General features: G+C 34.2%; 1 protein-coding gene and 1 long non-coding RNA gene across 7 annotated transcripts in view; one reads left to right on the top strand and one right to left on the bottom strand.

Annotated features, from left to right (window-relative positions):
- Positions 1 to 13,518: 13,518 nt before the first annotated feature.
- The window catches only part of LOC105213548 (proteoglycan Cow), a 157,879-nt gene continuing 146,857 nt past the window's right edge, over positions 13,519 to 24,540 (bottom strand). For 4 of the 6 annotated variants that reach the window (XM_011186451.3, XM_054225488.1, XM_011186448.3 and 1 more), the window contains 4 exons: positions 23,384 to 23,477; positions 22,753 to 23,151; positions 21,918 to 22,055; positions 13,519 to 17,943 (listed from right to left, as the gene is read on the bottom strand). In XM_011186451.3, the coding sequence (XP_011184753.1) occupies positions 17,834 to 17,943; positions 21,918 to 22,055; positions 22,753 to 23,151; positions 23,384 to 23,477 (741 nt within the window). In that variant the 3' untranslated portion in view covers positions 13,519 to 17,833. Of the gene's footprint in view, positions 17,944 to 21,917; positions 22,056 to 22,394; positions 22,673 to 22,752; positions 23,152 to 23,383; positions 23,478 to 24,540 lie in introns of those variants that run through there. The other 2 variants (XM_011186450.3, XM_054225490.1) reach the window with 2 other exon arrangements.
- Positions 15,923 to 24,540, top strand: part of LOC128919887 (uncharacterized) — a 164,748-nt gene continuing 156,130 nt past the window's right edge. Inside the window, exon 1 of the long non-coding RNA XR_008470025.1 lies at positions 15,923 to 16,061. This is a non-coding gene — a long non-coding RNA (uncharacterized LOC128919887). The remainder of the gene's footprint in view (positions 16,062 to 24,540) is intronic.

A 24,540-nucleotide genomic window follows, 5' to 3' on the forward strand; every position in this document is an offset into this window, starting at 1 on the left:
TTTTTACCAAGATCCCACCCATTCATCAGCAGATAAATATCAAAAATATTATTAATGTATATGTTGCTTACGACCTTGGACAGCTTAATCTTGTGTTATGGGGATTTATATATTTGTTCATATTGCGAGCGTACAGACTTTGGAAACTTTATGTATCTTTGACTTATTTTAGACTTGTCCGCCTTTAGTTTTTATGGAGATGGTATTTTATAAAATGATTTTTAACAAGTAAGGAAGGGCTAAGTTCGGGTGTAACCGAACATTTTATACTCTCGCAATTTATTTATTTAACTTTATTTATATTATATAATACACATTTTTACCCACATATTCGTCATATATATTGAAAGTTGGAAACCATAATATTAGGTTACAAGCTCCGAGGTCCTCGTGTTCGATATAAGGGGCCTTAAAAACCTATGGTCCGATTTCGGCGATTTTTAGAATGGGGCTGCCACACTATAAACATAGTATTTGTGCAAAGTTCTGAGTGCAGCTTTCATCTGCCATTTCTTATGTGAAATTTAGTGTTTCTGACGTTTTTCGTTAGTGAGTTAACCCACTTTTGGTAATTTTCAACCCAACTTTTGTATGGGAGGTGGGCGTGGTTATGATCCGATTTCTTTCATTTTTGGACTGTATTAGAAAGTGGCTAAAAAAACGACTTCAGAAAGTTTGGTTTATATAGCCCTATTGGTTTGCGAGATATGTATAAAAAACTTAGTAGGGGGCGGGGCCACGCCCACTTCCCCAAAAAAATTACATGCAAATATGCCCCTTCATAGTGCGATCCTTCATACCAAATTTTGTTTCCATAGCTTTATTTATGGCTTAGTTATGGCACTTTATGTGTTTTCGGTTTTCGCCATTTTGTGGGCGTGGCAGTGGTCCGATTTTGCTCATTTTCGAAAGCAACCTTCCTATGGAACCAAGAAATAAGTGTGCCAAGTTTCATCAAGATATCTTAATTTTTACTCAAGTTACAGCTTGCACAGACGGACGGACGGACAGACAGACATTCGGATTTGAACTCCACTCTTCACCCTGATCACTTTGGTATACATAACCCTACATCTAACTCGTTTAGTTTTGGGTGTTACAAACAACCGTTATGTGAACAAAACTATAATACTCTCTTTAGCAACATTTGTTGCGAGAGTATAAAAAGAGTCCTTCAAAAATGTATAGAATTTTCAAATGACGCCTGACAATAATGCCCAGAGCCGGAAGCGTAATTAAAAGCTTGTATAGGGATTTTTGGAATTAATAGAAGTTAGAGAAAGAGCGGATCCGCTAGAAATACAGGAACTCCTTAGCTGACTATGTTGAGCTCTATTCTCTTGTCAAAAAAATTACATGCGTGAGAAATCAGAAATTTACACAAATTACAAATTAGAGATGAATGGAATAATCTCATGATCTCTATTCGTTCATGCTACTACTAGTGATTTATAGAAGTGGTCTGTTCGAATTGCTACTCTCTTGACGAGCTGTTATATATATATAAAGGGTCCAATAGAGTTAGTTCATCTTCCTGTTCATTTCAAGATTATGAAGAAGTTCATCATCTCTGCGAACTCATGACCAATTTAAGGTAAATATTCTGGGAAGGTTTAAGAATCCAAGTTTATTCACACGAATTTTCATTGTACAAATTCAAGTTCAAATTGTGATTTCATGTTTTAGATTAACATTTCACAATGACCTCCATTATTTCAAGGTGAATCTGTATGTTTCCAAAAATTATGATTAATTAGCTAAAATTAATCACTTTCCAGAATTTCCATATGAATCACTCCCATCTCATTTAAATATGCCCAAAACAATGCAAGTGGACCGAAAATCAATGTATGAAAAGAAAAAAAAAGAAACAACAACAATTTATGCAAATTTTTATACACTGTAAGTTCATAAAATGCGAGATCCAGCCATTTATGCTTTGTTAGAACTTAATACAGAGAACTTACTGACGACTAAAATATGTAGCAACAAAAGGGTCCCAATGACGCAATTACTTTTGGCGTGACTGCCAAACTACAACAACAAGAAGCAAAACGATGTTGTAATAACAAATATTAAAGTACAACATTAAAACAAAGCTGCCACAATAATAATAATAACAATAACAATAACTGAAGTTCACTTAAAATGTGCGAACGAGAGTCACCACACACACACACACATAACCGAATAGTTATTGCCGAATAGCGCACCGAAACAAATTGGTTTATATGGAAACCGGGTAGCAAAAGCAAAAGTGTATCGGGCGAAATGAAAAGTACTACAAACCAAAAAAAAAAAACAAAAAAAAAGAAAACATTTACCAACATTTTGTTGTTGTATATGCTGAACGAACGGGTGCCTGTCGTGCGTCCACAGCAGTTTAGCATTTCACCTTGAACCATAAAAGCAGCGAATAATATGTAAATACGAAGAACGCAACAACAACAAGCAATTTAACTAGTTCAGCGAGGAGTTCACGCCAACTGATGGAGTGGGGCGTAGGGTTACAAGCGGTGATTTTGGGTTGAGTTCGGGCAGGTGCGGTGAAGGACGACGCGCTGATCTGTTGCACTTGACAACCACCGACTGCCCATAAACAACATGCACGCCGTGACGGGCGTTGAAAGTAGGCGTATGCGAAACCGGAGGGAGGGAGAGAGGCAGATGAAGCGCGTTAACAGAAAATCGCATGCGACAACTGGCAGGTGGCAAATGTATGGACACTTCCGCCACAGCATTATGCGTCCCAACAAATGCGCAATATTTTGTTGTAAGCAAAGTGGAACGAATTGGATGCCAAACCGACTCAGCATAAACCACAATTTCGCATTGTGCAGTTGTTGTTGCTTGCCGCAGCGGTAGCCTAATTATAAATACCAAAAAGTCAGCAGTCAACAGTCAATTGTCAGTTATCAGCGAGCAGCGAGTGCCGATTGCCAGTGTAAGCCTTACAACAATGTAACAATGTCAGCCTGCATGCTGCTCGGAGTCAGAGTTGAGCTGCTTATGCGCCCTACTTGCCTTGTGTTCCTTCGGCGCTGGCTATGAAGCGTGTATGCATTCGGTCGTATGGTATCTAATGGCATAATTTAGCTGGGCACTAAACGTTTGACATCTCTCCGGTGGATGCGAATGTATGTATGTGCGCTGAACTCGTTGGCTCTTTGCAACAATTTCGTGTCCAAATGTTGCGGCACAGTGGGTTGACACGAAAAAAAAGAGATATGTTTATAATATGTTCAAGTATTGTGTCGATTATAATGCCGGACACTTTTTGAAAATAAATTCATATTGTTCCGCCATTTTGAATTTTGAAAAGCAGACATCGGATTCGTAATCAGCGTCCTCTAAAAACCCCGAGTAACGAGTTTCCATCGAATTTGATGAATTTGTTAAAAAAACGTTTGCCATATTGGATCCACCATTTTGAATATTGAAAAGCCGACATCGTATTCGTAATCCGTGATCTACGAAAACCCCAGAATTTTAAGCGAATCCGGAAAATTTTACAAAGAATCGTTCGCCATATTGGATCCGACTCAATAATCAACGACTTCGAAAACCCTCGAGTAAGGAGTTTCTAACGAATCCGATAAATTTTTTATATCGGTTTTTTGGGGTTATGTCAAAACCCTGATCTCATGGGGTTAAATAGCCCTCGGATTCGGATTCGACCACATAACATAAGAGCCCCAGGTCAAAACTAAAATTTGTTTTGTGTGTGTTATGGAGGCTTATTATGAGATTACACACAAAATGAAGGAAAATAGCTTAAATAGAATCGAAAGGCATGAATCGCGAAAACCGTTACTCATGATCGATTCCTTATTGAGACTCCAGTCTCAGTTTGAGTCGGGTGAAGGGGGGTTTCAGACACAGAAACTCTCTCTCAACTCTAGTTTCAAACTTCCATATTACTGGAGCCTCGTTCAAGCAAAAGAATTTCCCCTCACGGTAACAGTAGATATTCTGCTCCGGAGTGCAGTTTCCTTCAAAAGCGGCGAGCTTTTACTCCGATAGCCAGTAGCTCGTTGGTTCGCTAATCTTAACGCTAGTCAAGCCCACTCCTTAACCGCATCACAAATTGTTTCAAGCAGTAAGGTAAGGTAAGACTTGGGTGCTCGGTCATTTCGAAATTGTTAGAAAAGAAACTTTCGTTCAAGTACTGGAACGTCCATCTTGCCACATTTGTAATGATTTCAATATAAACCCCTTCCAATAGGCATGTATGTGGTTAGGCTGAAAGTTGTGACAGACGTCAATTGTCAAGATCTAGAAGAGTTAAAAATGAAAACATCTAGATACTATCTGCTCGAGACCCGTTTTCGACTTTAGGCCGGTTGAAACATCTTGGAGGTTATATCTTCATTGAAACGGGCGAATTGGCTGAATCGATTTTATGGCGTAATGTAAGAAATTAGACAGAAAGTATCTCATAGAAGCTTTTCATTAGCAGCTCATGAGCTGTATTTGCTCGAAGATTTTTTAATAAACTCTCAAGTTTATCATTTATCAGGCGTGCGGAAACCGCTAAATAGCTATCAGTACTTTTTGAAATTCCTCACTGTTCGGCACGAGGCAATGGAGACTCCATTAAGCACGAGCACATGGACGTGCGCAACCACCTCAAGCACCTGTACATGGGAAGGTTGCGGTTAAAGTTGAAGTTGTGGTTTTGCTATACACATGTTATTGCTGTTATTGCGTGCTCATAGCTCTACATACATACATACATACGTACATACATACAGTCAACAATCATCAATGTCTAGTTATGTTAGTGATGGCTGTTGTTAGTAGTACTAAGTGGTACTAATGTTAATACTTGACTTTGTTGTTGTTGCTGTAACTATCGCTGGCATTAATGGTGCGATTTTTATTGCAATTGTTGTACATATGTACTTACTTAAATACACACATACTCGTACATTCGTTTGGTGCGTTCAAGCGTTAAAAGCTCAGCTTGCCACATTGTTATCAATATCCGATGCGACGAGAGTGATATGTGTGTGTGTGTGTGTGTATGTAAGCATACGATTGTATGGCAGCAACCATACAGTAGCTGAATGCCGCTTACAACGCGCTACCACAGTGAGTCGTAAAACAACAACAACAGCACACACATACAAGCATTATGCAAATTATTCGCAGCTGTGTTGTTGTTATGCTAAAGCGCAGTAATGTTTTTGTTTTAGTTTTTTGTGCGTTTGACGGTGCGTTTAAGCGCGACACTAAAAACATGTCAGGTTAACGTTAACAATAATAAAACTGCTTTAACTTGGCTTACATATATGTACGTACGTAGTAAAATATTATGTGTAGTAAAATAGTAATGAGTAAGCTCACGTATATGCTGAGCTTATGTATATATATGTATAGATGTTACTGTAGTACCTCCAAGTATACATACATACATGTACATATGTATAAGTTAAGTTAAAGTCGCGAACGAAGTTTGTTACTCTTAATGCTTTAAATACTTTTTAATGACCCCAAGAAAATATTTCTTACATATGTACATTTGGTATATGTATATAATATCTAATATCAAAACACAATTACAAACATGTAAGGAAGGGCTCCGCAATTTATTAGATAATCTTATTTAGAACATACAATTTGAACCATATAGTTGTTTTCGGCATAAAGTCTACATAATAATTAAAATCATTATATTATATAAAGGGTCTATCAAAAAGGACGATGTGACATAGAATAGAATAAAAGCCTCAAATATCAATCATTAATAATCAGATGATTTTATGTCATTTATGATTGGAACAAAATGTTGGTCAAATCGCACCCACAGCTTCGTTTGCATATCTTAGCCCGTTTACGCCAATTCTCGATGACCCGGAGCAGCATTTCGGGTGGAATTTTGACTATAGTGTGCTGAATGTTATATCCGAACTCCTCGAGCATTGCTGGTTGATTGGCGTAAGCCTTTGACTTAACATACCCCAGAGAAAAGAAGGTGTTAAATGACAAAATCTTGGCGGCTATATGACTGGGCTATCTCTCGAAGTCACCAAACTTTGCACGCAATGTTCATCGGCAATGGTATGTCTTGCCTCATGTCATTTTCATTGGGCATACAATTTCGTTTCCTTGAATTGGCCTCAAAAGCGACCATTTTGTTTGTTGACAAAGTCATTAAGCAAGAAATGGGCCTCACCTGAGAAGGTGATTTTTTCGATTTTTCCACGCCACAGGCGAATGTGATTTTGCGTAATAATCTTTTACAATATCCAAGCGTTGTTCTAAAGTGAAACGTGACGTGATGAAATTGCAAATCTTACTGAACACAAAATCTGACACAAATTCGTAAAGAAATCTCCGGTACAAGATATCAAAATCACGTCATACCTATTAGTAGCCGCTGTATCCGCTGTATCCGCAGTTATCCAAAACAATTCGTTCAATTATTTTTGCTAATATATTTATTTCACATATTAACCGATGTAGACTTTATACAGGATGTTAGAAAGACCAAAAACCGAATATTCGTTTTAACGAAAACCGCTTATAACGAACAAGCAAATTTGTTACAGTGAGTATCTTAAATAACAAACATCGGTGATTTGTAAGTACTTGGTTTAACGAACAACATGAAGAAGACATATGAAGAAAGAGAAAAAAAGCAAATAACATCGAACCAGAATTAAAAATAAAACTTGGAAAAATTCAAAAGAAACGTGCAAATTGAAAAAATGTTGAATTTTATAAAAAAGCTTAAAATTATTGATCAGCACCAAATAGAAGTATAAGTGTCAGAATTAGTCCATTTTGGAAGAATTTATTGGATTTGAATTGTTTATTATGATTTTTAATTTTTTTTTTAAATAATTTAATAAAATAGTTTATTAAACTGTAATTTACGGATATTTAACTCATTTTTATTGAAAAACATACCTCTAAGGGAGTACTCGAATTAACGAAAAATTCGATGTAAAGAAACAGGACTGACAATTAATGTGTTCGCTATTTCGGTAAACTACTGTATTGACTTTATGGGAGCGTGAAGAAATAATTACTAAATTTTACCCAAAGATTCCCCATGGATCTCTAAAAAATATTTGAGAGATTTACGAATAGTTTCGGTAAAAAATTTTTCATAGGCACTGAGGTCTCATGTTCGGTATCTAGGGCCTTGAAAAGTCCTATTTCTCATCTCCCATGTAGCATTTGTGCAGAGTTTAATTGTCGATATCTTAATTGGTTTCGGATGAATACGTATGTATGTTGTAAAGTGAACGAATCAGATGGAATCAGAAATTGTGTTATAAAGAAAGTGTGGTTGTTAACCGATTTTGACGATTTTCCATTAGTAACATCAGGGTGTCAAATAAATATTGTGCTCCAAATTTCATGGAGATTGGTAGAGTAGTTCTTGAGGTATGATTCTCGACCCAAAGTGGGCGACGCCACGTCCACTGTCCATCCAATTTAACGCAAATTATATGTAAAATATAGTGTTTCCAACGTTTTTCGTTTGTGAATTAACGCGTTTTTAGTAGTTTCCAATATAATACCGAAAGTATCGGTCTATTTATGAGACATATTAAGCAGACCAAGCGAGGATATTTTCCTTACAACAGTGTTTCCTTGTACATTGCTCAGTATCGTCCGTATATTAAATAGAATAACCTTCGACTTAATACTGTACCGATGCCCCTGCCTCCAATCGCAAAACATGACTTCGTGTGACTTAGACTTAAAAATAAAGAGAAGCAAGCATACGTGAAGATCTATGGGCTATCCCAAAAATCGAGTTTGAACAGTGTTTCAACGACTGGAAGTAGCTCTGGCATAAACGCATAATATGGAATTTGAGTTTTTGAATGTTTTATATTGATATATTAGATTTTAATTTACTGAGTATGTAATCGTTGTTATTGAATGGGAGAATAATCGGCATAACTCGCTGATAAATTCCACTTATGAGCTATATCAATTAATAATACTTATTATATTTATAAATTAAGAACGGCATACATAAGTGCCAAATACTTGAGTGAGCTATTTACATATTGTATGTATATGTAAATATGTACATATGTATATAGGTCAAATGCATAAAATCAGCAAATGTCAATTGACAACATTAATAACAGAAACACTTGCATAAAAACAACAACAACAAAATTGCACAATGCAAACAAAAAGTGCTAAATTGCAAGTAAATATGTTTGTATGTTTGTATGTCTGTATGGGCGTATGCTAATGACACGCCATAATAATTAAACAATTGCATTTAAATTGCCTACGAAAGTGCCACTCATTTTGTGGCATTTTGCGGTGGCACGCTGCCGGCGTTGGCGCACATTTAATATAGACATTTTACAACATAACTTTCGTGCGTTTCGGACATCTTCCTGCCTGTCGTTTGGCCGCCACCCACTTTGCGCTCGCTGTGCAGCCTGCGGTTGCCTTCCGGTCAATTTGTGTACTTTTATTTTACGGCGGAGCTTTTTATTTTATTTTTATTTTCGTCCATCATAATGGCATGCATAATTTCTTGCTTTGTGGTGGCGTAAAGGAACTTGCGTGCTAATAATGCTTTTATTACGATTGCTGTCATTAGGCTTGTGTTGTTGCGGCTTTTATGCTTTGTGTGGGTTCTATAATGAAATTCAAACGACACCCTTGATGTACAATTGTTTTGCAAATGCTCTAAAAAGTTGGTACATTTATTTTTGCATATATTTTATATATGTATATTTTCAGTCTTACCAATAGCACTATAGGATCTTCTTTGTTTTTATGCATATTTCTTCTAATTTAAAGATATATAATTTTTCATCAAAGTGTTTTTTTCTGGAAGATTTATATTGAAATTAAATAAATACGCATACCAGGAGAAAGGTCGCTTAACGACATATACAACCGTGCCGAAAAAAATTGGTCCAATATTTTTCGAAAAAAAGCTTTTATTTTTTTCGAGTATCCGACTTTAACCACTATAACGTCTGCCATGTAAGCATGACCGAATCATTTGTACACCATTGAATTAAGATGAAAATTTGGATTGCATCCTTATTTTAGATTTTTTATTAATTATATCCTATATTTCGATTTTGAAGATTAACTTCGAAAATCGAAGAAAGCACGTTTTTTACTTATCTCGTAAGTCTGGTTCAATGCCCAGCCGAGTGTTGTACGATGTAATATATAAAGTATAGTGGAGCGAGCGGAGTTCTGTATTTTCTTAAACCCAACATATCATCCTTGTCTCAGATGCTTTTGGCACAGGGGCACACTATTATATGGAAAACATAATAAAATATCGGAGAGAATTAATTATAATTTTTGTAAAAAATTTGGCTACACGTACTGAGGTCCTCATGTTCGATCTATGAGCCTTTGAAAAGTTATAGTCCGAGTTCGGCGATTTAAAGCTGAGCGATGTCACACGGTTACACGCATTTGTACAAAATTGTTCCGATATCTTCACTGGTGCTTAATTTATATATCCCATTGAAAGAATCGGATGAACTTCAAAAGTGTGGTATACTGACGTATACTATTTTGCCCATAACTTTAACATTGAGATGTCAAGAACATGTTACTAACCGAATTTCGTTGAAATTGGTCTAATTGTTGTAAGCAATATAGATTTTGACTCACAATTGGGCGGCGCCACGTCCAATGTCCACTTTTTATACCAATCACAGTACGGTCCGTTTACATCAGCTTTATTATAATGTTTTGGCTTCCAGGAATATTTTAGTTGTGTTACAGTATTTCAACATAACATTTGTATTAGTTGTTTTTTGTTGGGCGTGGTTATAATCTGATTTATCTATTTGTATAATGAAGTGCCTTAGGGAAATGATACCAGAAGGTTTGGTTGGCTTTAGTAGTTTAAAATATAAGTACAAAAACTTAGTAGGGGGCAGGGTCACGTCCACTGTCTCAACAAAATTTCGTCCAAATATACCAATCCAATACACTATGGAACTTTCATAACTTTATTTATGGCTCAGTTATAGCACCTAATAGTTTGTCGGTTATCGCCATTTTGTGAACGTGGCAATGGTCCGATTTTGCCCGTCCACAATACCAATTTTCTGAAGCCACACTGCGCCATAAGATGCGATAGTATAATAAAATATCTATTTGATAAGTGTTATGACAAAATTGTAAAGTATAGATTTGTTGGACGTATCTAAAAAAAAAAAAACATTGTAAACATTCGAGAAATTATTTTAGATGGCCATAAAATGAAATTGAGTGTTTTAGTTAACATCACTTACATCTCAAAAGTAACCCTAAAGGAAAGGAAGGTTTTTTGAACATCAAATCAAACGAAAATATGGTACTGATGAACTGTAATAGGAACAAGTATATTTGTGACTTTGTGACTGTGAATGAATCATGGATACACCATTACATACATAACTAAGGCCAAGTGGAACTCAGCGGTATGGCTGTATCTAGTATTATTAATTTTTAAATCCACATTGCATTATTTCCACTAACTATCTCGGACAAGGTTAAATAATCATTGATCTATATAACGGTATGTTATTGGAACAATTGAATGTCTAAGTCAAAATTAGGCCAATGCAGCAAACGGTTGCTTTCGGTAATTGTTAAGAGATCCGTGAAAAATGAATGCAGCCACTCAGATATGCCTTACAAAAGGTACAAAATAAGCAGCATTTTGGGTATGGAGTTTCGCATTTGACTTAGGCTTCGACATATAAGGAGCAACTTCGATAAAAAAAACACCAAAATCTCTAGGCTTTACTGCCAGTCGGCTCAAGGCGGCAGTATGAAGGAACAAAGGTTTAAAGTCGAATTTCGCGTGGGTAAAATTACTGGGTACTACTGAATATCTTTTCAAAATATCAAAAATAATTCAAGCATAATATGTACCAAGGGTAGGTAGTAGTAGAGGTGTGATCAGTTGTCGAGACGATGGTTTCGGAAAATTGTTGTCATCAGAAGCTGAAGTAGGTAAATTTATTTTATTTAAATATATGTGTATACATACGTAATTTATATTTAATAAAAAAATAAGGAAATATTAAATCAGTTAACACACTAACCATTTAATAACTCGTTCTTTCTCCCACAAACGATAACGGAATTAAATTAATAATAAATGCATGAATTGTAAACGAATCAAGTGGTAAATAAATATTGATTGATAAATGGGATTGTTGTGTACTTACATGTTTTCCCCTGTAGCTGCTGCGCGGCAAATCAAAGTATTTATGTAAATAAGTAAATCGGTTTTGTTTTGTTTTTAGCATTAAATGATTTTTATTAATTTGAATTTGATCAATAAATAAAACATATCATAAAAACAACTTATTTGATAACTGCAAATATCATAGCGCACCACAATGTACATAATGCAATTATACATATCTCTGTGACTGTATGTATGTTTATGTATACATACAACTGTATTTATATATATGTAGTATGTAGTGCATTTCTATACATACAAATAACTATGTACGTACAAAGGCTTAAGTTGACCAGAATTATGTTTGTATGTATTTATTCATATATTTTATATATATTCGTTTAGTAAATATGTAAGCATTTTTGTGGTACACACTGTACCCGATTTGTATGTAAATATGATGTCTGTTGTTGCTGTTGGTAATGCGGTTAATGCTGAAATCTTTACGGAAATTATTTTAAATGTGGAAAATTTGAAATAAAATATTTCTTGTATGTGTAGGTAGACCAGTATATAATTGAATTTACAGTTGTATCGTAGGAATTTCAACAAAATTTGCTTTTCACATTTTAATGCAAATGCGTATTTTCGTAGTGAGCAATACATTGCATACAAATTAGGGCGTTCAAATTATTTTTCGGTACATAAATACTTATAATTGTATATATGTATGCATGTATTTTTGTGTATATACTGCAAAGCATATGCGCTTATAGACATCTCGCTGTCGAGCACTTAGCTGCAATTTAAATAGGATCATTTTATGTCATATTTTTTGTTTTATTTTTTCATTTTTACAAACATTTTCTTTTTTTTTAATTTTAATACTAATATGTGTAGTTTTTTGTTATTTATGACATGCGTTTATTAAATTCTAACACTTTTTCCACTGGGATGTGCATATGTATATGAATTACTGATTTCCATGTACAGTGTGTGATAAAATTGTTCACGATTTGTTGCAGCAGTTTTGAAAAAATTAAAAATTATAAAATAACGAAACTTACATTTTTTGTGAAAACTCATTTTTATTATTTTTTTGTAAAATTTTAAAATTATTCAAAATTAAATTTTGCGTAAAAAACTCGTTCTATTATTTTATCAAAATGTTGAGTAGAAGAATTTTGCCCGAAATATTACAATTAAACATTTTTGGAATAGGTGAAACCCTTATGGAATTTCGGATCAAGTTTCCAAAAACTGCTCAGACATTTATTTTTGGCAGAGATTAGAGCTTAAAAACCTCCATAAATGTAGAATAAATTAAAACATCTCAGTACAATCCATAAAAAATTATCTGTCTAAGCTCAAGAAACCAATGTTTCTGAAATATGCACTGTCAAAATCGGGGTTAGGCTCAAATGTAACCTCTAAAGCTCCAATTTCCCTTAATGCCTAGCATGCCCTAAACCTTTCAGTTTCAAATCAAAGGTTCCAAATCAGAGGAACACCGCAGACCTTGGAACACTTAAAACACGGGTCGTACCTGTGGTAATCTTGACAGTGAACAGACCAAAAAACTTCAATTTTTGAGTAAAAGAAAAGACAGGGGTCATCACGAACACTTACCTCTGAGAGGTCACCTGCACAGACTTAGTATAGTATAAATGAAAGATTGTAGGGTATGCCTGGAGGATGATGAGTCGCTAGAACATTACCTTTGCGAATGGTCAACCTTCAAACGGTTAAGAAGTGCTCCTAATACTCCAACCAAAGAGAAATTGGGCAGCTGGAATGGAAAAAATGAAGAAGTTTCGTCAAATCGACCAAGTTGTTTAGTTGGGGTACCTCTAGGGAGCACATTGAACTTAATGATGACCTAAGTGCGGTCAGGCTCTCTTTGCCCCCCATTTCAACCAATCAAAGCTCCATCTTAAAAGTGTAGTAATATACAAAAAAGAATAGAGAAAACTATGAAATGATACACTTCCTGCTAACTAACTAATTAATTTCAAGAGCATCACAAAGAACCTTGTTCTACACCGATAACACCTATTGAGTTATGTTTATGAAATCGTGACTGAATTTAAAAAATATATTAATTTCGGGAAGAATATGTATATTTCGAAGAATTTTTATTAAACATAAAAATTTAAGCCTTGAAATCCCTCAAGTTTATTTTTCGAGATTTTCTGAGAATATTTCGTTGTTGTTGTAATTTATTTTTAAGACCTTTCAAAATTAAAACTTAATATTCTCACTTAATTTAAACGTTTTAAACCTTGCTCCTTCCAAGTATTAAAAAATGTTTTCTGAAATTAAATAAACCTTTAACACATGAACAATTTCGTCGCACACTGTATGTGCATGTTGTGTTTTTCTTTTTCATTATGTATATTTATGCATATTTACCACCTAAATGCAGTGCTTTTAAATTGATTTTGCAGTAATTCATTCAGTTTTGTTGCCAATTTCCGCCTGAAACAAAGAAAATGCTAAATGTTCTATAATAACTTGTTGTTGTTGTCCTATTTTTTACAATTTCCAACTAAATACAAATACACTTGTCTCATATACAATTAATTTTTAGCTGCTGACACGCATTGCTTACGCTTATAATAATAAATTTCTTTTATTTTGCCTTCTACAACAACTCAAAAAAGCATTTATTAAGATGCTGAGTACATAATACCCATATACTACAGTACATATGTATGTACGCGTATGTAACGCCACATGCTCATGAGTGCACAGAAATTACATGTAAATATGGTTTGCTTACTTACTTAATTTATTTCCATTTGCTTTGTCTCTTATGATTTTTATTACTTTTCTATAATTTTCATACCAATCGCAAATATTTTCTAAGTTCTTTTTCTGTTTAATTTTCAATTTTCTTTCGAATTTTATCAAAGTAGCAATTACGGTAATTATTATTAGCTAAAAATGCTTATAATTGAAGGTTTCACCACACCACTTTGTTCTAGTGTTTTTGTTGCTATTTATTTTATTATTTCATATTTTTCACTTAATTTTATTGAACAGCAGTTTCAGCTGCTTCGTGTTTTAGCGATTTTCATCTTTATTTCTCTATTAGTTTGCTTAATAGCCGCCAATTTGTTGTAATAACAGTTGGATTTTTGCTTTGCTGTGATTTTTGTTGTTGCATTTTTGCTCACTTTTTTACGGTAATTTTTCGCATTCCTCACTTAATTTGTTTGCTTAGCTTTTTCTCTACTATAACATTTTTCATCCTATTAAGCACACTAATCTGTTCTCATAACTTGCTTCATATACATACATACATATTTTTGTATATATATGCGTCCATTACTTACTGCATACTTTTTGTAAACTGTAACGGTGTGCCTTGTTGCATACAATTTATTTTCATTCAAGTTCAACTAAAATATTGCACAAAAACTGTAATTATTGGAGTATAAGCATTGAAGATTTATTTGAACCATCAATAAATGTGTGTGTCAAGCATTTACAAAAAAAAAATCGCATGCAATTAATTTTTATGCAAATTGTTAGTATGATTTACTATTAAACGAACCATAAATTGTAGAAATTGCTTTTCAATAAATGAATACTTTGCAACTTAAGCGAACAGAAAAAGTTGTAAGTTGTGCTTATCGGAAATCTCTTTAATTGAATGAACAGAAAAGTTGTAATATTCTTTTATTAATATCACGAAAGCTCAAGGGAACTCATCTTAAACACTTCATACTGCTCTACTTGCATGAAATCTCACATTAATCAGTGTTTTTTGTAAAAAGCTTCAAAGAAAGCTCACCTACACACTTTTGATCATATCTTTTGACAATATCAATTTGTGTAATTTTCACAGTAGATCTAAAAAACTGTGATAGAAAGATTCTATTTTTATTAGAAAGAATTTATTTATATTTAAAAATTTAGAGAACGTTTCTGAAAGCTCAAACAGTTGTATCACTCCTGCAAAATACTTCAGAGAAAGCGCAAAAGATGTGAGAAATTCTAAAAGTATTTTACTGAAATTAAAAAAAAAATTATTAAAAGTTGCTGAAAGCTCAAGTTGTGGTGTCACATCTGAAAATTAATATAGTGAAAGCTCAAGGGATGTGATAAATTCTGAAAAAGATGCCACATTCTGATTACTGCTCCACATTTGTAAGAGGAATTGTCAAATTGAGTTACATATATATTTATATACTTTCAGAATCTGGCTTATGAAAGCTTTCGTGAAAGCTCCAAATTTTTTTTCTAGAATTAGGCATTGAAGTTAACTGCACTGTTATCCAAATAAATATTATTAGTTTACAATGACTTTATAGAAATATATGACAAAAGTTACATTCAAATGTATCCAATTTCAGTTTCCGATTTGTGAAAGCTTATGTGAAAGCTTTAAATACTTTTTCTGGAATTCTATATTGAAGTTAATTGTACTGCAATACAATAATTTTATAGAAAATATTTGACAAAGGCTTTCAAATGAAAGCTTTCAAGAACTTTCGCAGATTTGCTTTTAACATCAGTTACAGATATATTTACTAGTTCTTTTTAAAGACATCAAAAATTACAACTTTTTTTAAATTACCATGAAATTTAATTGAAACGGTTCAGATTTAATTGAAAGATTCAGTTGCGTGAAAGCTCTCATGAAAGCTCATGATTGTATTGAAATGAAATCAAGTCGCTCGCGTGAAATTAATTTTTAATTATAATTGTAAAATCGTATTATTATTTTATATTTTATTACATATTTAATAATTTTTGTTTTTTCTTCCTTCCTTTTCAGCGCAGCAAATGTCCGCCTTCAACTGTCATACTTGTTTACTAGCACTACGCATATTTATCAACACTCAAAAAGCTTATCATTTGGTTTCGTTAAATAGTACAACTATGTTGGCAACTCTTTCCATTTTATAAGGTAGGTAGCAGTTTCACAATAATTACTCTTCTATTTATGAATTTATTACTGTCACTTAGTTTTTATTATGATTTCATATAAAGATTGCAAAGCAGCTGCGCGTCGCATTTACTTCTACTTCTCTGACTTTTCTTCTTATTTTTGCATCTGTTTTGCTGCATTTTGATGCGCCGTTTTTAGTATATTTTAGTAAATAGGTTTTTTTTATTAAAGTACGCTCTTCGATTTTTTGTTGTTGCTTTTTTTGCGATTAAGTTGCAACTTAGGCTGTGTTCAAACAAATTTGCTGTGTTTCAATGTTAGTGTGTGTGTGTGCTTCGGTTCTTATAAATTTTTTCGCGTTCAATTTTTGCTTTTGTTAAATGCATACATATTTACTTGCATTTGAAATTATTTTTGCTTTAGTTGTTGTTGTTGCTTTTTATATTTGTTCATTTATTTATTTTTTTTTTTTTGAAAACTTATCACAAAATTTATTGGGCGGAATTTTAGCGTGTACGATACATAAATTTCTATAACGGAATATGTAGTGAAAATCAAATTTGAAATGTAAAATGTGAAAAATAAATGCATAAGAGTAAAGTAAATATATATGTATGTATATAGTATATGTAAGTGAGTATGTTTAAAAATGATTTGCTGTGTCATGGCTGAGTTGACCAACAGATTAGGCGCTAATTTGCTCTTAAACTTTGACTTTTATAAATTTCATTATCTTTTTTTTCAATTTAATTTAATTTTTTTTATTATATTTTATATTTAGTTTTCTTCTAATTTGCTACACTTTATAAGCTAACGACGGCATGAGAATTCAAACAAGAAAATTAATCAGTTTAAGAGTATTGCTTGTATGGGGAGTTTAGAAGTGTTTCTTTTTGTTGTTGTTGTTTTTGCTTTTTTTTTTGGTGTTTCTTTATGTGTTTCTTTTAAGTTTACTGCTATTTTGTGGCATTTTCGTGTGTCTCTCTGTATATGTCACTGTGTGTGTAAGCGCTTACTAGTCCAAAAGCTTGCCAGGTATGTATGTCTTTAATTTTTCTGCTTTTCTTTACAAAAACAACACACATTAAGTTTTCTATGCACTTTACCGTTACTTCTAATTTAATTTTCTCTCTTTTTTTATTTGCTTTTTTCGTAAATTTGCATAAGCTTTTCAAATGCTGCAACAGAGAGTACGCTTACAGCAATTCTTACTATTTCCCGTTAGTTACTTATACTACTGTACTATGCAATTGTTGTAATCTGTGTTGTTGCGAGCGCATGCCGGAAATGTTGTAATGCATTTTTTTTTTGTAAGAGAAATGAGAATTAATACGCTAATTGTTACTATTGTTTTTGTAATAATTTTACAATCATTTTTTAATACTTTTCTTTTATGTATACATATATATATATATATATATTACTGTTTTGTTTTTTATTTATAAAAATTAATTTACATACAAAATTAATTTTTCATTGCGCACAATTTTAGCATTTTTTCAACGCTACTGTTTAATAAAGATTTCTTCTTTTACAATTTGCGCCAACACTTGTTACCTTCAACTGCGTCAGCATTGTTCTTATATATTTATGTCTATATATTTACTTATGTAATGCTTCAAATAAAAATCATAAGTTTGAGATATCCTTTTTTTCATCTTCTCCTTGTCTGCCTCCTCATTTTCCAACTCAACTTCAAGTAAAATCCCAACAGCATACACCACCTCATTCTCTCCGGCACCTACCTCGTGTTGAGCGTTTTCAAACTCTGCCACTTAGTTTCATTTCGTTTAGAATACCAACATTTGATCGGCACTTCCTTCCGCACTGTCGTCGTCGTCTTCGGTCTCTTCGTCCTCATCGTCGGAGGTGAGTGATGAGGCGTTATTCACAACGGATTCTGTGCGCGCAATTGAAATAGCGTAATAGAAGAAATGGAAGAAAAAAAAAACAGATGAAATAAATGGCAAAGTGTAGAGAAAATGTAGTGAAATAGAAATGACGAGAGCTGAAAAGTTGTGCTTTGGCTCATTTGTTAGTCAGCTTGACAGATTTGATTGGCTTAAAAGTTCAATTCGATTTTCCCAATGGAGTGGAATAATGGTTAGGTACTGTTATTGATGAAGATATATGTATGTATATATATAGGTAGATGTTTGCACTAAAGATAGATTGGTAATCAGAAACTTTATTTTTTAATTTCGAAAAAGGTCATTGAATTGGTCAGTTGCTGCTGCTTTGCAGAGAAGCTCATTCCATAGACGCGCGCCTACTTTTTATATTTTACTTTATACCGTAAGCTCAAGAATGTCAATAGATCAAAGCATGAGTTGAACGTCCTTTTGATGTACAAACAGTTGAGACGAAATGCCTGCAACATCTTTTTGAAAGGTTAAACTAAAGGTTAAACATAGAAAAGTAACAGTCTACAAATGTGAACACAGTAGATGTACATATCTATTCTAACATATCATCTATTTGAGTCGGATATTAAATTTAAAAGTAACCGCTAACCGCTTAGTTAACCATTCTCTTTTATATTATTGCTCCTTAACTATTGCTGTGAATATGGCTAGTTTAGTACCTCAATAAAACCAATATCTCCAAAACATTTTAATACAAATGAAGAATACAGTAATGAAAGAAAAGATTGAATTGCATATAAGAGAAGTAAAACATTCTCTAAATAATAGTGTCATAGCCTTTACAGATGAAAATTCAAAAGTTTCTTTGAAAGACTGGTGTTAGGTTAGACCTCACCTAAGGTCAAGTGGTAGATCTCCGCAACATCACAGAGCCTTCCTAGACTTACTTACAGCTTCAAATGTTCTTTATGGCACCCAAATACTCCTAACAGATCATATAAACCCTCATGATACGACAAAGCGCTTGGGCTCTATTACAAAGTTCTGTGTTCGCCGAAGGTGTGCCTATCGTGGTGATTTAACTTAAGTATGGCGAATGCTGGACATTGAAGGAAGAAGTGCTTGAATGATTTCTCTTCTCCTTCCTTCAGTCAGCTTTGGCTACTAGTGTCTGGCTTGATCCCTAATCTCCTGAATGTGTATCTATTGGACCAGTAAGAAGGTTTTAAGTCCGCCGCAGGCCAGAAAGACCTCGCAATTACACAGGTGCTGGTTATTGTCCAGCGTTGGACGAGCTCGCTCGAAGTCAATGTGTCCGGCGCTCATGCCTTAGTCTACTACAGACTACCCACACGCATCTACTCCGGCGTCAATTTGCTAGGATAAACTAGTTTTCAGCGATTCCGCGGTGACCGGGTATCCACACAAGTCGGATTTGCAAAGTAGTACGAAGCGATAATGTTATACAGTTCCTAACTAACTTAGAGCGTATTGTCCAAAGCTCTGTTGTCGGAGTATATACACACCACTCTAAAGGAGGTCGCACTTCGGATCAGCATGTCTACTACTACTCTGATGACAGCTATATCTGTCTGAAAGACGCTGTAATGGTCTGATTGGTGTTAAATATATATACCTAAATACATATTTAATGGAGAGTAATGACATAATTTCGGCAACTCCTAATATATCTGTTCGAAAGTAATGACAAAGTGTGTATAAAATTTTAGGGCAGTATATAAGGATAGTTGGACTTTTGTAGAAAGTCGGTCCTGTAAATTGCAATTAGTCTCCCAAATTCAATAGACTTTTTGCTTTGATGCATTAATTTTACTATCTTTTCAATACCAGTACAGACAGTAATTCTCCAGAATCAGGGCAGAAAAAAATCTCTGATTTTCATCAGACTTAACTCAGATTCCTTCGGAATACTTCTGACTTTCGGATGGTTTATTTAGAAAATGGCAAAGCAAATAAAGCTAAATTCTTGGCTATAACATCAAATTATTTGCGTTTTATTTGGTCTTGAAAACCACATTTCTACAAAAAACACTCTTCACCATTGTAATAAGAAAAATAAGTTTATTGTTTTCTTTTTGTAATTTTAATAATGTAATTAAGAATGGCGTTTCCAGTAAGTTCCATTTCGATATTCGAATTTACTTATGACTCAAAAAAAATAGATTTTGTTCAATATGAATATATATAGAAAAAAGTCGATTTCGCCTTATAATGCTAATAACTCCCTTGAGATGCTATCATTGATTGACATTAGCCTCTCTCTCTCTCTCTTAGCCAGCAAAAGGAGCAGTGGCGCGCCGTATTCGTCTTAATTATTCGTATGTTACATAAGTGACACAATTTCTGCCCAAATGTGATTGGAAATTTTGGGATAATGACTTATGTATTAACATATTGAAATAAATTACACTACACCCAAAATGCCTCAATTAAACGACAGTGCAAGACAACCCACAAAGCTTTTATGTAAACGAACTTCCTTTACACAAATCACATTCACTGTGACGAAGGGTTATTTATAACATCTAACGGTATTGACCTTCAGAACCATAAGTCTACTAATTAATACCTTACTGGACAGCGAATAGCCGACAAGCAGTCCCTTGCAAGCCAATTAGTCTTGCAAAAGCACCCAGCAGTAGCCACAGCTCAATTCAACTCCTTCGCCTAGAACTTCTAATTCATGCCACAAGTACGTAATCAACAGAAATGTGGCATATAAATTTAATTTTGCATGTTATAACGTCCTGATTGCCGTTCCTTTGCCGGATTTGTTGTTGTTGTGTTATTAGTGCAGTTATTAGGTTCGTGTTTACGAACAGCGCTGGGCTGTAAGCCAATCAAACGGTATATGTATATATGAATATATATGACGACATCATTTTGCCGTCAAAAGCAAAATATTTACAGAAACGGGGGTTACTCGATAAGTGAGTGAGACGACTCCTAATAAATCAGAAACTTTGAAGCACCTGGTTAGGTGGTCCATTAAAGCATTTCTCAGTACCTTAACTATAGACGTATTTTTTAAGATCTCAAAAAGATCTCTTAGTCTACAAACCCAAAGTCTTGGCTAGAGGCCGAATCTTTCTTCGTTCAAGGCACTGTGTTATTCACAACCAGCTCTAAACAAACATTCGCTATAATATTACTAGTTTATGAGTCGAGTTTACAGTTCTTGGCCGCATGGAAATCGGGCCGTTCCTGTTGTGTAGAAACGCAAAGAACGTTTCATTGTATACTTTTGTCCTTAAGGAATTGTTCGCCAAACTTGTTATATCACGATTTATCGACAAGTTAGAAAACCTCTTCCTTGTAGTTTAAAAAATCCTGAAGTTATTAATGATGTCTGGAAGAGTATAAGATCATGTGCAGTGAAGCCAGGAAAACATATGATTCTAGTCGATCGCAAGACAATCTAAAACGATAACGGCCGATAGAACGAATTAACCAAACGACAGTTCTTAGTAGTACTCATTGAACATTTAATCTAGATCTTTCGAAGTTTCGTAGACTTATATTCAATGACTCAAGAACTTTGACGGGATTAACTGAATTAATCTGAACTATTTTCTGATTGGATTGTAAACCTGCAAAAATCACCTCTTAAAAAGTTTGATATTTTATTAGAGACGTTTTCATCACTCAAATAGTTTTCTGCTCGGATATTCATGCAGCAAAAGACCATTAACAGGTGCTCTCGTTTTCTCAAAATTGTACTTTTTTATAACTAGAATATAATATGCAGAGAATTTTGGAAAAATGGCCTAGAGGTGATTGCTATTACAACAGAACTTTTTTATTAAATCTAAACTACCCCTTGTGGCAACCAAATGACATTGGAAAGGGTAAACTCAAAAACTCACTTACGTATATTTTACACTGTCCTCGTTCATGCAGCTGTCAAGTTATACCTTTACTTTTCACGGCTTAAAACTTACACTACACCCCTTAAAATATATAAAATGTTGTCTACATAAAAACTTACCACAATTGGGCTTGCCACGAGTACGTGTATTGGCGAATTCGACACCATGTTTATCCACACACCAGCAAACGCCGACAGAATTATGACATTGAGTGGGCTTATAGAAACCCTGGATATCGCAATCGGGTGCATAGGCGCCTTTTGTGATAAAAATATGTTAGGATGACGACAGCAAAGAAGTTGACGGCAAATGCCGAGGGAAGATAAAATTAATTAAATTTATATATTAAAGTAAGAAAGCTTTGCGTAGAATTTCGATTAATATTTATATTTATTGATATAATAAGCACAAGCGGATAAAAGAAGTTTATAAGTTAATTGAAGAACAAAAGCTATAAAAAGTATATTATATAATTAGAAAGTAAAGAGTATATGTATGTAACTAAGAAAAGTTGATTATTTGTACGCGTATATTTTGAGTATATGTAATTAACAAGTAATCATTATAAAAATGTAATGCTATTTGATTATAGTATTATATTAAGCATAATAATTGATAATAATTGGAAAAGCTGCTAAAACTTGAAAGCACTGAAATATGTGAAAGCTCTGATATGAAAGTGAAAGCTCCATAGTGCGATGCAAAGTGCAGAAATGTCGAAAGCTTCATTACAGTTATCGTAATAGTATTGAGCTAATAAAACTTTGTGTTCGTGTATTTCTAATTTAAATCAGTTTTTAGTATATCCTTAATTTTTTTGTTTGTTATTTTTTTTTCTTGTTCTGCATTTCGTTTCTTTCTCTTTTCATTTGTACTTTTGTGTAGCAGTTTAAAAAAACAACAACGAAGAATCGAAATAAATAAATCATTAAAGAAATAAAAGTCCACCTGTACCTATCTCACCTGCAAAATCGCCAGCGATTCTTCGTCGTACCGCGGCGCATGGGCGATCGGTCTTCTCGAAGCAGCGGCACCATTCGCGCGTATTAATCGAATTATCCTGATCCAAATCGCATGTATCGATGAATGGTTTAATGCAACGCTCATTCTGATCATGCTCCAAATCGTACATTTCCTGCAGCGACAAATAGCCGTCGTTGTTCAAATCCAAATGGCCGAACATCCATTTGGCCTCGGTCTTGCAGGCGGGTGGGAAGTGCGCCTTCGATTTTTGGCTATGTTGTCGTCGTTTCTTGCTGTCGGCCATTATAACGGAGAACCAGTCAAGCAGGCGATTGCCGATGGCGGTCAATTGTTGTGGCTTGCATTCGGCTGATTTGGAGGGGAGGAAACCTGTGAGCGGAATGAGATTAAGTGATTAAGCCTGTTGACCACTGTTGCGATTGTGTGGGTGTAAATATTTAATGTGTGTACACAACATTAGAGGTTATGTACATGTATGTGTGTTGCGAGTTGAAAAGGTCACATTTAATGCGAGAAATTATGCAAATTGCCGCATTGATTGTTGTGATTGAGTGCTGTAGGTGTGTGTTTTATATGTGGGTGTTCTCTTTTCATTACTCACCATTGTTCATGCTATTTTTGCTGTACTTTTGTGGTTTCTCGACCACCTCATTATAGCCACGGATTTTGTGCTTATCCTCTGGGTATTGGTTGTCCTGCAATGAAAATGAGAGATTTATATCAAATATAATGTATTTTAGCTAATTACATTTTGTAGTATTTTCCATGATTGCACTTAATGCCATAGTATAACAAATACGTTTCTACAGACTAGATTATTACTACTATTATAACCCAACTGTGATTCAAAATGATTTCCCATAATTTTACAAATATTTGGACCCGTATGATGGGGTTTTTAACAATGTAGATGCCTCCTATTTATACCGCAAGAATGATAAAACAGAGCACGAAACTTTCAGTTAAGAGCGCTATTCTAACCTGATCAAAATTGTTCACAAACGTTAGCTATTGTTACCCCGAAAGGTATACAAGTATTGTTTGACCAGTTATTGCCACAATATTAACTGGAACCGGTCTATAGTTAGTTAAGACACACTGTTTATAAATCATTGTTATCGTCTGGTGTCTAGATTAACGAACTGGATATTGTAGAGAGTTTTAGTGCACGTAGAATGGCACTGAGTTAGTTAAAGCCTTCCTCGGAAATGATGTCCAAGTAGAATTCGGACGTTCAACGAAGTAAAATCTTATACAGACACATTTTGTGATCTAAATAGCATATCTTACCAATGCGAAGAACTCAAGCATCTTGTTTCGCAAGAGAAATTTACTGCCGTGTAGTACGTTCTCGTAGATACTAACAAAACTTTTGGTTTGATCGCATGGGGAGGAGGACTTGTTCGCAGATTTCAGAACAAAACAATAACAGTCCTGAATGCTCAATATGACGACACTTCTCCTTCGATATTGGTGATCAAAAATAAATTTAACGAGTTTCAACGTGCTCACAGCCGATTTATGGTGAACCATGTCTAGGCTAAGACAAATGGCTGTCAAAAGTCCACAATCTCGTGATATACTTTAGCTGAGGAAGTAGATATTTTTGTTGGTCGTATACTGCATGGATTGGTGCTACTTTGGACTGAGTAGGCAATTGAAAAGTAAAGTCCTCTCTCGACGAACCAAAATCAAACTCTATAAGTCGCTCATTATTCCCGTCCTGATGTATGGCGTTGAATCGTGGACGATGACAAC

Source organism: Zeugodacus cucurbitae, chromosome 2, assembly GCF_028554725.1.
Source record: "Zeugodacus cucurbitae isolate PBARC_wt_2022May chromosome 2, idZeuCucr1.2, whole genome shotgun sequence".
Lineage (NCBI taxonomy): Eukaryota > Metazoa > Arthropoda > Insecta > Diptera > Tephritidae > Zeugodacus > Zeugodacus cucurbitae.